The sequence below is a fragment of the Ixodes scapularis genome, unplaced genomic scaffold (genome assembly GCF_016920785.2).
Source record: "Ixodes scapularis isolate PalLabHiFi unplaced genomic scaffold, ASM1692078v2 PGA_scaffold1__304_contigs__length_218370807, whole genome shotgun sequence".
Classification (NCBI taxonomy): domain Eukaryota; kingdom Metazoa; phylum Arthropoda; class Arachnida; order Ixodida; family Ixodidae; genus Ixodes; species Ixodes scapularis.
Window position 1 is genome coordinate 198,955,891 of NW_024609846.1, and position 14,563 is coordinate 198,970,453.

A 14,563-nucleotide genomic window follows, 5' to 3' on the forward strand; every position below is an offset into this window, starting at 1 on the left:
ATCCATACCACACATTCTCTTTCTGACATGGACCGTTGACTTAAGCGGTGGAAATGCGTTCCCACGGCTTCTAACGGATCCAAGCTGATCCGCTCGAAGAACCACTGGCTCTGCATTTCACCGACCATAAAGCAGTAACAATGAAGTCGAAACGCAACCCGGAACTCAGCACTACCTATGAGCAATAAAAAAAAAAACGCACCATCAGCACTATATACCTATGAAGAATAAAACCAGTATCATCAGCACCACCAGAGCTTCGCCCCAATCAACATCATTCACCACGTGGAGATGCGGCCTCTTTTTTCTGGTGGCCTCCAGGTAGCACAGCATGTATCGAAGGCTGAACACTCTGTTGTTCGTGTTTCGTTTGTGCCCCATAGAGCACGACACCGCTAGCACAAACAAGAGACTGCAGGCTTTCTCTGCTGTTCTCTTAGAACCTAAAGTCTGTCACAGAAAGTCCTAGGAAAATGTTCATTCAAGGCACTAACCTATGCAGTAGACTTTTGTGCCTGCCAGAACCATTTCGACGTATAATGCAGAAGGGTGCCGACGTCGTGTGCACTAACAGTGTTGCGCAGTGTACACACGTATCATTCAGTACATTGCTCATAGATCAAGCATGCTTCAAGTGCATAATGTACCAGTAAAAACGACCAAATATAGTCAGAGTCTCTGCTATAGTTTGGTTAAGAATAGCGAGACAAGCTCCTCCCATAAAGCCTCTTTCCACTTTGTCAGAGTGAACACTTGAGAGGAGAAAACCACCAATCATAGCAAGCAGAGCTTTGTGGGAGGGGCCTGGCCCGCTATCCTTAACCTGTAACAGATTACCGTAAAATACCGGGCATCCGCCCATTCCACATTAAGCGCCCATTACCAAATTTCTAAGATCTGAGAAAATACGTACCATACATCTATATGTAAAATTGATGACTGGTCAAGCGTCCATCCTCCATTTTTTGCGATTATCTCCAAAGTGTGAGTGGGCGCTTGCCCGGTATTTTACGGTACAGGCATTTCTGATTCACCTACACCTCCTGAACCAGACACACTACACCGCCGCGTTCAAATTACGAGTGCAGCCTACCTTAAAAAACATACCGGAAGTACAATGCCCCGCACTGTTCTCAGGCACACTTTTCCGCACAGGTGCAGGCTCGTGCAGGTAACGCAGCGCTGCTGCCAGGGCACTCTGCCTGAATTTCAATTTACAAGTACCTTCTTGCTTGCAATGCGAGCCCATTTTCTTTTATTTTCAATTCATAGGGAGGAAATTACTAACTATATTGAGCAGCAAGCCTCGTGCGATGTCCCGTTCGACCTCTAACAGGCTATAGGCTCGCTCAACTTACCTACACTTCTACACCAGCCGCACTCGGTACACATCCCCGCGTAAATCGCTGCGTAACCATGGACAAGATCACACTCGGCCACGTACCTTGGCCCATCTGGGGTTGAGCTCGCGGGCCTTGACGGCGTCCTGCAGCGCATGGCCGTACTTGCCAAGGCGGACGTGGGCGGCCGAACGGTTGCTGAAGAGCACGTGGTTGGCCGGGTCCAGGGCCAGCGCGTCCGTGTAGAGCTGCACGGCGCTGGCAAAGTCGCCGGCCTGGCAGGCAGCCGTCGACTGGCGCACCATGTCCAGGAAGGCGCTGCGCTGCTGGCCGCCCGGGGCACCCGACCCGCCGCTGCAGCCCGCCGCAGACGACGGGGACGTCCCACTGCCAACCTCGCAGCACTCCACGTCCACCTCCAGCTGCGAGCATGCGTCCACGTGTCCAGTTAGACGACGTTCGAGAACAAACTATGCAGACCGCAGATCAACTTTTCGGGTACGTATCGGAAGCTATTATGGTATTTTCCAGACTACGGTCCGCACCTGGTGCCTACTCTGCATTCTAAGACGCCTTGACAAATGCTCGCTTTATTAGCTCACAAAGATGCATGCATTGTGCATAAACCATTATTAACATACTCTGTCATTCACAAAATCACAAATCTGAAAATAAAACATACGATGGGTTCTTTTATTTGCGTAGGAAATGGGAATAACAGGGGAGCAGTCTTTTGTGAAAATTGGAAGATTGAGTATGTGTATTGAGTGTCTTAACTTTAGAAATTGTGAACTCTATGAGGCTTCTAACCGGTTCTTTGTGTTGTCTGCATCTGTTTTACGACGTATTTTAATTGCCTTTTCCAATGTTGTGGTTCTGTAGTTGCACGGGTGTGCATGGCCAAGTCCCCCGAGACAATGTTGTTGACAGAAAGGCATAGGAGCAGTATGGGCGTGCCCTTAATTGTTGAAGCAGCTGCGCCGTTCTTGTCAGGCCTACTTGGCACCGACCCTCCTGCACCGTCATTTACCATTTTGCACCGATGCACGCGCGTAAAGCTTCACCGCTTTGCAAAGGCTTCTCAGAAAGGGGGCTTCCACGCAGGAGCACCTCGGTTTACCTTGGTGGGCTTCCAAGTTAATGGGGTAGGCACTTTGAGATGTTCTTTCCATATATATTTTAAATGTTTCAAAAGCAGGGGGTAGGCACTTATTGCGACATGGGCGCATGATCGTCCTTTCCTAGCACTATATTTTATTTTGGCTCAGGAGAGCCACAGCACCACGGAAAGGCTAGGGTGCCTCAATGTCCTTCTGTGTAGAGTGATGCCACCCTTTGTAGTAACCGATGCCGACAGCACGCGCTCACGGGGAAAATACAAAGAAATCGACGAAAACAAAATGTCGCCATAGCACAGTCAGCGCCACACACGCGTGCAGGGGCACGCCCTTTCACGCGCTTCTGAACAAAAAATAAAAATAAAAGAGGGGAACAAAATGGCAAGATGTCTCCACCCTAGGCAAAGCGCACATGAAGGCACCCTAGGAAAGGCAAGTAGCCCACATTATAAAGGCCTGTGGTGCCACACCTGATGATCATTCATTTATAACATTCGTACAACGATAATGATAATAATGAGTAATGAGGTAACATTATATCTCTCAAGTGCCTCTACGATATTTCTCCCCGAGACATGTTTCGTAATGTGGTGCAAGAGTCACTTTGAATTTATATAATATGAAAAAATATCGAGGCCACCTCGAGCTATTGGTACGAAAATGAAAACATAAATGTATGGGACACTTAAAAAGGAGTCAGATATTTTCAATATTTTAGGGGTGTGTGTTGTTTGAATCAAATAGTGCAGTGTCATCCCTAATTTCAAAACTGAGAACCAGTTGTCATGGTTTTACCTTGTACTGTAAAGGCTATGTATGAATGATGGAGGGATACTTGATTCAAACAAATATTTGCACATCCCTACATTAAGTGCATTCGCATGATTCGAAACATTCCCTGATTTTAACCTGCTCCTTTTTATTTTTATTTAGAAATTAAACTTTCAGAAAATAACCAAATATAGGGCTCTTTTTGAGAACAACCAATTAAAGTTTCCCACGCCAGCTGGTGGAATACGGGAATTATCGCTGATGTGATTATGTGTTCGTGTATCAAAGGTGTAACAACAAGATGAGATGACGTAAACTGTCGGGCATGGATGCCGCTGGTCGGGCCGTGATCGGAGGGGGCGGTGTGTCGCAGGTTGACATTCCGCTTTACATTAAAGGGTTTAAGACCACTTAAGGGATGAGGTGCAATCGATCGACCTGCGGATATAGTCATGTTGGGACGCTGGTCTGAACCAGCTCCTATCGTACAGTGGCCAATGGAACTGTAGTCTTTACCCCGAGTAAGATTGCACTGTGGGTAAAAGACTTAATAGTCTTAAAGTATGACGGAAAGTATGCGTATTTACAGTTTGCAATTTGGGCACTAAGGGAGGATGGTAAATCAACAAAAAAAGCTATCCTCTGTTTTGCTGCTTAAATATACAATGGTTCCTGGAGAAACTGCCCTCTAAGTGACACCCCAGTTGAAAATTTCCATTAGATTTCAATTGGAATTTTCCCATTCTTACCAATTAGGTTTTTGGGCAACCAATTGGTCACTGCCAATGGAAACCAACGGGAATCATTTGGAGCCCATTCAGGATCCAAATGGAAAAATAATTTCAATTGGCGAGACTTTTTGGCCAATGTGCTTCCAGTTGGAACCCACTAGAACCAATTGGTTCCATTTAAAACCAGTTGGAATTCCAATTGGATCTAGTAGGAATTTTTAGCTGGGGCGCTGAGATGAGCGCTAGAAGTTTTCGTGCTCACCACGGCATAGGTCCTTACACTTAACACCTGCCGCAAGTCGCGGCTTTGAATGCATTCATGTTGATCGAAAAGCGATTTCTCTGCCCGTGAAGCATCGCTTCCAGCTGAGTGAATATCCGCTCTACAGAGATTAATTCGAGACGACAATTGCAGCTGCACGTGAACAGCACAAATAGGAGAACAAATAGTACTACGATAGAAAAGCTGGCTACAACGTGCCGTGCGGGGAAGCAAACACATGGCTTGGAACTGCATTGGAGCGGTTTGATTTATTGGCTTTCAAATAATCACGGCATGAGTGTTTACTTTTTACTAAGAGATTCATCCTCTGAGCCGTTCAAAATACTTTCAGAGGTATGACATTACTGAAAAAAATCAACAAGCTGGGAATATTATGTATTGCGTAGGTAGTCACCGAGAAAATCCGTACTTTCAAACCGACGAGTATAAAAGGCGGAAATGCAGACCTCCTAAGTAGTGATCGGGTTAGTGTACTGCTGTATTGATGGTTGTATGTGCCGTGTATGTTTATGTCCTCGCTGTATATGTTCAGCTGATGATTGTATCTAATGCATAATGTATCTAGATTTGAGAACAAAGGCAATAAAAGTGCCTGAGAACAATGGTGGCGTGAGCAAATAATAATATTTATGTAGCCAATGAAACGGCCGGTTTTTAGCGCCATTTAGCCTAGCTGCTTGCAACTACTCTACTTGACCCACAACCTCCAAGATCCCGCAGCCCGCACGCGCGAAGGCTTTTCCGGTTGTTTTATTCTACTTCCTCCCCTGCAGTATGAGTGTAATTGCACTAGCACCGTCACTTGCCACGAGGTGGTGATGTCCGCCCAGTCATAACAAAGTGGCGTGCCGTCAGCGCCCCATGTAAAGATCTGCACTGGTACAAGCCTCACAGTTACATTCACGAAGGGCCTAGGCTGGGTACGGACCTTGCATTCAAGTCTACAAGGTGGGCCAAAGGAGACCTAGCCAGCCATTATTCTTTTTTTAGCAAAATGTTTTTTGGAACCATGTTTGGGGGATTGAGAGAGGAACCACAGTAGGTCAGAGACAGATGCTGAAGCATAAATGTGTGCGTGCATATTTTTGTATGGTTTGGTGTGTGTGCAGTGAATGCTCTTCCAGAGGGCCAGTGGTGCGGCATTCCTTTTTGTCCCCGGCGGCGCCGCCTTCATACCATCGCTTCTCCACATCAAAATGCACAAACATGCGCCTGCCTACACAATGCGCACCCTTTCCGGCGTAAACGATCTGTACGTATGAGTGCTTGCATGCCCATTACGGGTGAAGAGGGTCCCCTGAGGGGTGCTTTTCCTGAACACTTTCTCGCAGACCACCGCAAAACATGGCAAAATTGTTTTATAATTTATTTTTTTTTAGGTTGTATGTAGCGAGAGTGTGCAATTTAGAAATTTGTCCGTCTTTTGTCCAAACCTGTCGCAACTTTTCCCTTTGTTTTCAACTGTGACACATGGTTTCGTATACTGCTGCTTGTCATTTTTGTTTTTCCATCCTTTCCGTGCGGTTTTGGTGGCAGAAAAGGACGATCGGAGTGATTTTGCTTAACAAGCAGCCTAGGCCAGCAGATTAGTCACTACTAATAATAGCAGCAAAAAAAAATGATGCTTACAGCATTTAAGGTATGGAATCTGTATATAAACCAGGTTGAAAGCTGCAATAACAAAGAAACCAGGTTGGAAAAAGCTTAGAATTTATAAATAAACCAGAATTATTTTAGAGCCTAGCTCTTACGCACCAGTTTCCAGGCTGAGCGGTGTCGCCGTCGGCGTAATTGAGCGTTGCGTTATGGGACGTTTCCCATAATGACGTCACACTTGACGCTACTCAATCCCGGAAAATGTTTCCGATAAATTTAGCGGGAAAACTTCCCCGCTAAGTTTAGCGGAAAACATTTTCCGCCAAATTTAGCGGGAAACTTTTACCCTAATGCCATCACATTAAATTTAGCAGAAAAATTTCCCCACTAAATTTAGCGGGGAAATAGACGTCAAGTTACCTCAACACCATTCAGTTTCCCAGCTAAATTTAGAGGGGAAATTTTTGCTATATTTCCCACTGATTTTAGCAGGCAAATGTTGGTAAATTTTCCGCAACATTCAGCAGAAATTTTAGTGAAAAATTAATGCTAAATGGGAGGGGAGCAGGAGAAAAGGGGAGGGGGAGGAGGGGCCTACCCTCCTCTCTGTACCCTCCCCTCCTTGCCCTCAAGAGCTGCACTCTAATTGGTATTACAGAGAATTGTAAACTTCTTTCATTTTGTTTTTTATATCTCATTGTCTCTTTGCATAACAAGTTACGTCACAAAGTGCCAGCTGCATAACAATATGTGATGGTTTCTGCTACATGTGCCAAAAACTAGACGGTTACTAGAAAACTACCTACCTGTTAAATTAGTACCTACAAATATCGCAAAGTTTATTTTAAAAAATGGCAACATCATTGCGAGGCAGTCGTATCTTACCGCCATAATATTTGACCTAAACGTTCTTATAGTTTAAGCAAACAACAATATCACCTGAATAATTTATGCAATAAATAATAACAAAATATGAAAAGAAGGATGACACAAGGAGTGCACTATTGCAGTATATCAAAGCTTGTGCTTAGGATCGAAAAGCTATGTCAAACAACGAGCAAGAATTAAGAAGAAAAAAAAAGTACAGCATGGTTGTGTATATTTAGAGATTTTTTTTTGTATGAAGTTTATTGTTTTTTTTGTTTTTTTTTATTATTTGCATTACAAGAGATGACCATGAGACAAAACATTCTAGGATTGTGATAGGGAAGTTTGTATGGCCATTCCTGGTCAACATAGGCATGACTATGACAGAGAGGGTAGCTTATATTGAAAGAAACTGCTTGAAGCCGCCGCATCGCAAAGTACTTCGCGTCTAATCTAAAAATTCAAGGCTTGGAATCTGTAAATATACCAGGTTGGAATACCAAATAAACCAGGTTGGAACAAGGTTGGAATTTATAAATAAACCAGAGTTCTTTTTCTTGAGATCCCATTGTCTGTTTGCATATCAATTAAGTTACACCACAAGGGGCATAACGGGATACGGTGGTCTGTGCTACATCTGCCAAAAACTAGACGTTTACAAGGTAACGCCCCACCTTCTGAATCAGTACCTACAATTATCCCGAAGTTCATAAAAAAAAATGGCAAAATCATTCCAAGGTGGTGGTAACTCACCGCCATAATTTTTTCCCTAATGCCAGGGTCACACTGTTTATACATCATACAAAAGACAGTCTGCCAACAGATTCAAACGCAAGTCACCACGAGATCTGAGCTTTGAATGCCGCACGGCAGCGAGTTCAAAGAGACACTTGGCACGCGGCATTTGAACCACGCATATCGTGGTGACTGATATCTGCAGACTGACTTTTGTATAAAGGCCCGTTCACACTCTTGCGACCGAGTACGACTGAGAGAGACGAGATCTCTTACAACTTCTTAAATGTTTCTAGAATGAGGGGACACACTGACATTGTGGCGCCATCTATGCGGTGACCCTAGAACTGCATTTCACAAAACCGAAGGTTTTGCGGGATTTCCGAAGTCAAATGTGCGTAATATCCATAGAAAGGCTCGTTTATAACATTGACAAAAGTTTTTCGAGCCAAAAAGGAAAGGATATTGCGCGAGAAATAAAAAAAAATATGCCGGACCGCCGAATTTACACTGCTTCCCAATAGATGGCGCCAGTGTGTTCTCTGGTTTAAGAAGTTTTAAGGAACCCAGGTTTAAGAGGTCGCAAGCAGTCGCAAGAGTGTGAACGGGCCTTTATATAGTGTGACCCCAGCTTAGAGGTTCTTCTAGTAGAAGCAAACACCGCCATATGACCCGCAAAAATTGTGTAATAACTATTAAAAATATTAAAAGAAGGACAACACGGAATTCACAGTATAATATGAAACCTTGTGCTCAGGCTCAAAAAGCTACGCCAAACAACAAATACTAGTTAAAAAAAACAAAAAAAAACATTGCAGCTTGATTATATTTATTTTGGGGAATCCAAATTTTTTTTTTATGTATGGAGCTCTTTTTTTTTGTTTTGTTTTTTGGAGTTCATACGTGCTACAGATTGCAGTCACATATATCAAAAAGGTGCACTTGTAGCGCTAGCCACAACATGTCCAGATTAATATCTCAAATTAAATCATTAAATAAGCATCACAACTTGTCTATTTACCTCCTTAGAGCAGCTGTTCACCGTTCTACCACAATACACAAAAATTTGGAAGTAGAAGTTGCACTAACTCGACGTAACAAGACTGCCTCGCGCCATGCTGTCGATGACTGGGTTGGGAGCGCCTCCGTTTTGCGATTACGCCCTCTCCGCACGAATGGGACGGCTGGAGTAGAGCACTATATAGCTCCTACGGAGCAGAGTAGCGCAATCCTTTGAACCTCGTGTTTTGCCGACAAGATGGCCGACAGAGCGGCTCGGCGCGAGTCACGTGGTACTCAGGGTTCCAAGAGGCGGCCCGCCCTATGGGAGAATACATGGAGATCGATACAACACGGCTGATTAAAAAATGAACGGCGAGTTCACACTTTTCAAAACTAGTCTGTCGTGAAGTTAGTAAAGCACTAAACACTTTATCAAAGTTTTAATAATATCGGATGCGTGTGCAAATTTTGAGAAGGCAATTTCCAAGGCAATGGCGTTTGAAGCAGACGATTTTTGCTCGCAGCGGAGATGGGCTTTTCGGGTTGGCCGGAGCGGGTCACGTGAATGGTGTGACGTCGCCGTGTCGTCTGCTGCATAATGCCGCTCAGGCAATTTTTTTAAAAAAGTTACGTCCTTGTATGGCACAAAACTTATCGCATATTATTCTAAAATGTTTCATTATTATGTCAAAAATGATTTCCATTCCGCACATCCCCACACAACTGAAGAAACAATGATTTTCTCACGTTCTCCATGCATTTCTGACCGCAGTTGGAACCTCCGGGCGTTCGCCGCTAGTCGCCGAGAGACGGCGTTCTAGATTGCGCTACTCTGCTCCGAAGGAGCTATACACCAACTCAACTCTCCTACGTCACGCCGCGGTGGTGGCGCGCCGGACGCACTTCCGGTCTGGGGCGGTGGGCAGAAGTCGCCGTGCCAGACATGCATTCCTGTGTTCCTTTGGAAGAAACGAGACAAAAAACCTGCCTTCTCGTCAAAATGCTTCGATGGGGGCTGTACCAAGAGAGTCTGGGAAGGTTTGACGATCAGTTTTCATGTGTGTTTGCCCCCTCCGTTCGTCCGAGGACGTGGATAGTAGCCGTGAAAGGGGCGAACCAGACGCTGTCGAACTACGATTGCGTGTGAGGGCAACACTTTGTGGTCGCCAGATGTATTTGCTTTGTTCCAACATGAACGAGAGAAAACCGCCAAGTTGTCCGGACCACCCACGGGTTCCCCCAGTGCGTCTTCAAATTCACACGGCCGCCTGATCGTTCGAACTTTCGCCTGCTCTTTCAAACTTGTCTGCTTTTTGTCGTCTGCTCGTTCAAACAAAAGCGGCCCGTCGACCAAACTTTGACCCGGTGATTGCAATAAGAAGTAATTGCAGGCCTCAAAAGACTTATGTAGGCTCGGTGTAAACAGTAGATAGAAGATGTTGATCATTGGTACCGGTGGCCATCACCGACTTGTTACGCTTGGACTGTTCCCGCTTCCGATTTCCAGTATCGACATCGATCATCTCCGTTGCCTTCTACACTTTTGCAGCACGAGCGACGTCGCGACCGAAAATAGCTAGAAGAATCCCATCATGGTTTTGGCTTCCATTCTGCGGCGTTCATGCGAATGAATCGCCGCACGTCAAATTATTTACGGAAAGTTTAGCGGCATAACGAGCCTTGATAATTTCGCTCAGGCGATTAAAGTGGTAAGGCATTGCGATGAGGACGTAGAATCGACAATTCCAACGCGAAAAAGAGTATGCAGACTCACACAGACGCCGACAACGTGATATTCGAATGGTTTGTTGACGCGGGACGCGGTACTTCTTGCCCGCACTCCATTGCGCATCCGTTCGAACTGTCGTCTGCTCTTTCAAACATGGCTGCTTTTTGTCGTCAGCTCCTTCAAACGACAGCGGCCCGTAAACCAAACGTTGACCCGGTAATTGCGATAAGAACTAAGTGCAGGCCTCAAAACACTTTTGAAGGTTGGTTGGGGTGAGTAGGCTAAGTGTAAACTAGATACAAGAATATGTTGATCATTGTTACCAGTGGCCATCACCGACTTGTAATGCCCGATTCTACTTGCGGTTTTCAGTATCGACGTCCACCATATCAGCTACGGTCCACGCTTTTGCAGTCCGAGCGACGTCGCGACTGAAAATAGCAAGCACAATCTCATCGTGGGTGTCAGGCTGTAGCGCCCATTCTGCGGCGTCCACGTGAAATGAATCGCCGCACGTCACATTATTCACGCAAAATTTTGCCTCGTTAGTTTTTCTGGAGCCGCTCAAGTAGTCATACATTGTTAGGAGGACGTAGAATCAACAATTCCAACGCGAAAAAGAGCACGGGGACTCCCACCGACGCCGACAGCAACGCAATTCAATGGTTTGTTTATGGGCGACGGCGGGCTTTTTGCCCACCATCTACCGCGCATGCGCGGCGCCGGTGGCGTCCGCTAGGGGCGCTCCGGCGGGAGCTAGGGGCGCTCCGTTGAGGAGCTCAGGCGGGAGCTGCAGTTGGAGCGTCAGAAGCGTGCGGAGCTGGAGACCCAGATCGGCGAGCTGCTGAGGAGGGAGGCAGGCAGCGCAGGCCTGGTGGAGCGGTTGGCCGGCGAGCTTCAGGAGGAGCGGGAAAAGCGGGCCAGGCTGGAAGAGCGGGTGGAGCTCTTGGCGCGGGCGGAGGGTGAACCCGTGTCGGGCCAGCGTCATGTGGAGGGCGAGGCTGGCGTGGGTGCTCGGGAAGAGGCGGCGGGAGCTAGCGATAGCACGGAGGCACCACGAACCTACAGCGCTGTAGCACAGCAGGTTCCGGATGAGGCAGAGGCGGCGACGGACCGGGTGACAAGCGGCAGTCCCGTACGGCGGGCAGGAGCACCGCAGCGGCAGGCGGGCCAGGTGCCGCAATCCGGAGGGCAGCAGTCGCGGGCTGGGGACGAACGGTTCGAGCGCAGGAGGGTGCTGGTTGTGGGAGATTCCAACATAGCGAGGGTCGAGGAGGGCGTGTTGGCAAAGGTGAGGGCAGACAGGCGGGTGAAGGTGGAGGCCCAGTCAGGTAAGTGCATAGTAGATGCAATGGCCAAAGCCCGGGAGGTAGTATGGGACAACATGGAAAACGAGAACCTAGTCGTTATCCATGCTGGTCTCAACGATGTGCTGAAGGGAAGAAGCCAGAACCTTGAGAGACAGCTGGAGGTGGGGTTGCGTAAGCTTAGGGAGGCCTCTGAGAAAGTGCATGTGACCATATGCACAATCCCAGAGGTCCAGGGACAGTCTAGCGGGATGGAAAGGAGAGTAGTTGAAGCTAACCGGGTCATTAGGGGTATGAGCCGACGACTTGGGTACGGCGTAATGGAGGTGAACAGGGACGTGTACGAGGCTGGCTCCCACCCTTTTGCACAGGATGGCATCCACTACAGTGGTGCCACGGGCAGGAGGGTAGGCAGTAGGATAGGTTGCCAGGCAACAGCTTTTTTAGGGGGACCCAGGGCCCTGAGGGCTCCGGAGTAGGCGAAGGTGAACCGGAAGAGGAACCAATGGCAAAGAAGCGTAGAGGCCGTAGAAGTAATAGACATAAATGCCAGCGGAAAGTTTTTTCAGACATAGGGTATATTAACATGCAAGGTGGCAGGAATAGGCTGAAATGGGAGGAAATAGAAGAGCAGCTGAGACAGGAGAATTTAATGGTATATGGGTTTGTGGAGACGCATCTTAGGGACACAGAGCAACCACCCTGTAACCCAGACTATGCGTGGGAATATTGCAATAGAACAGCAGGCTACAGAAAAGGAGGTGGAATTGGGGCATTCATTCATAAAAGTACGGATTGGCAAAGGGTCAAACAGGATTGTGTGGAACATTTATGGTTAAAAGGAAAAGTGGCGGGGGAGCAAACACTACTTGGCTTTGTGTATTTGTGGACAGGAGCAGATGCCAAAGAGGAAAACAAAAGAATTATAGAATGTATAGCAAGTGACATTAATGAACTAGGGAGGGGATGTGAGATTATTATACTAGGAGACATGAATGCACACATTGAAGATATGGACGGGTACACGGATTCGACAGGTAACATGCTGCTAGATATGTGTGAAAGACATGACTTGGTTTTATGCAACAGTACCGAGAAGTGTGAAGGGCTCATAACTTGGGAGGTAGGGAGTTTGCATTCGACGATAGATTATTCACTAATGTCGCATAGGATGTATGATAGGCTAAAGGTAATGAACATAGATGAACTTGGGGTCAGAAGCCTGGGTAGTGATCACAAACGGATCAAGCTGAGCTTTACGAGAGAAACCGGGAAAGGAAAGATGCAAGATGAACAACCAGATAGGATCTTTTACTCGGAGAAGCAACTGGAGATAGCAACCAAACAAATTGAGGAATTAATTTCTGGCGATACCACAGCAGAATGGACTTACACAAATTTAATGAGATTATTTGAGCTAGAGCTATCCAAGGTCCGACCTAGAGAAAAAGGAAAAGGAAGGCATAAACCCAAGAGCTGGTGGGATGGGGAGGTTAAGAACGCCATAAAGAGACGCCAGGAAGCATCCAGGGAACACAGACATTCCAAGCAAAGGGGGGAACCAAAAGCCGAAGTAGACAGAAAATGGGATAATTTCATAATTTATAGAAGGGAAGCATCCTGTTTAATCAGTGAGAAAATGAGAACAAGGGGGTCCCAATGGTTGTCAAAAGTGCACAAAAAGGATAAAAACGCAGCCAAGAAATTTTGGAAACATCTGAACTCCATGAGTAATAAGACAAGTTTAGAACAGAGGTTTATAGTTACAGCTCAAGGTACTCGACTGGAAGGGGATAAGGCAATGCAGCATATAGGGACAATGATGGCGGAAAAATTTAAAGACCGAAGGAATGAGGCACATGCTTTATCGCAGGAGAACAGACCGGTAAGTGCTATGGATTCGTTCGGACAAAGAGAATGGGAAAGGGCAGAGAAAAGAGTTCCTAGTAGCACCTCGACAGGCCCTGACGGTATTCCCATTATGTTAATCAAGAACTTGGGCCCAAAATCTAAGCAAGCATTAAGAGAGGCAGTGAATAAAATGGTAACGGATGGGAAAGCCCCCGATGAATGGAGACTAAGCAGGATGAGCATGATATATAAACGAAAGGGGGACAAAGCGGACATAAACAACTATCGTCCTATAACGGTGACGTCAGTGATTTACAGGGTGGTGATGCAGATTATAAAGGATAGACTGCAGGCATGGGTGGAGAGCGAGGGGGTGCTGGGGGAGCTGCAGAATGGGTTCCGGAAGCAAAGGAGGTTAGAGGACAATCTGTTCTCTTTAACGCAGTGTATCGAAATAGCAGAAAAGGAACAAAGGCCCCTATGGCTAGCGTTTCTGGATATCAAAGGAGCCTACGACAGTGTAATTCAAGAGAATTTGTGGGGCATACTGGGTACATTAGGGGTAGAAGCTGGAGTAACTAATCTTTTAAAAGATATATATAATAGCAACAAGGTGCTTATAAAATGGGAAACAAATGTATCGGAGCCTATAGAGATAGAGCGGGGGCTTAGGCAAGGCTGCCCTTTGTCGCCTTTGTTGTTCATGTTATACTTACAGGGATTGGAGAACAAACTAGAGCGGAGCGGGTTTGGCTTCAACCTTTCTTTCATCAAGGAAGGTGAATGGATTAAACAATCACTACCGGGGCTGATGTATGCAGATGATATAGTGCTAATGGCCGACAACAAAGAAGATTTGCAGAAATTAATGGATATCTGTGGTACAGAGGGAGATAAACTAGGTCTTAAATTTAGTCAAGAAAAATCGGCAGTGATGATTTTTAATGATAAAGATGGTGGCGAGCATAGGATACAAGAGGTCATGTTGGAGGCAGTGGATAAGTACAGGTATCTTGGGGTATGGATAAATAATGGTGTTGAGTATCTAACGGAGCATGAAAAACATGTAGCGATGAAAGGTAGCAGGAATGCAGCCGTCATGAAACATAGGGCTCTGTGGAATTACAGTAGATATGAAGTGGTGAGGGGGATTTGGAAAGGGGTCATGGTTCCCGGCCTGACCTTCGGCAATGCGGTCCTGTGCATGAGACCAGATATTCAAGCAAAGTTAGA

General features: G+C 46.3%; 2 protein-coding genes across 2 annotated transcripts in view; one reads left to right on the forward strand and one right to left on the reverse strand.

The window, feature by feature from the left end:
• Positions 1–1,760, reverse strand: part of LOC8037513 (tetratricopeptide repeat protein 28) — an 81,745-nt gene extending 79,985 nt beyond the window's left edge. Inside the window, exon 1 of the mRNA XM_040216212.2 lies at positions 1,445–1,760. Within this exon, the coding sequence (XP_040072146.2) occupies positions 1,445–1,645 (201 nt within the window). The 5' untranslated portion in view covers positions 1,646–1,760. The remainder of the gene's footprint in view (positions 1–1,444) is intronic.
• Positions 1,761–2,974: 1,214 nt separating this feature from the next.
• Positions 2,975–12,329, forward strand: LOC121835903. The gene is made up of 2 exons (XM_042290449.1): positions 2,975–2,986; positions 10,933–12,329. Exons 1-2 carry the CDS (start codon positions 2,975–2,977, stop codon positions 11,956–11,958), a joined length of 1,038 nt encoding a protein of 345 aa, XP_042146383.1. The 3' UTR covers positions 11,959–12,329.
• The last annotated feature ends 2,234 nt before the right edge of the window (positions 12,330–14,563 follow it).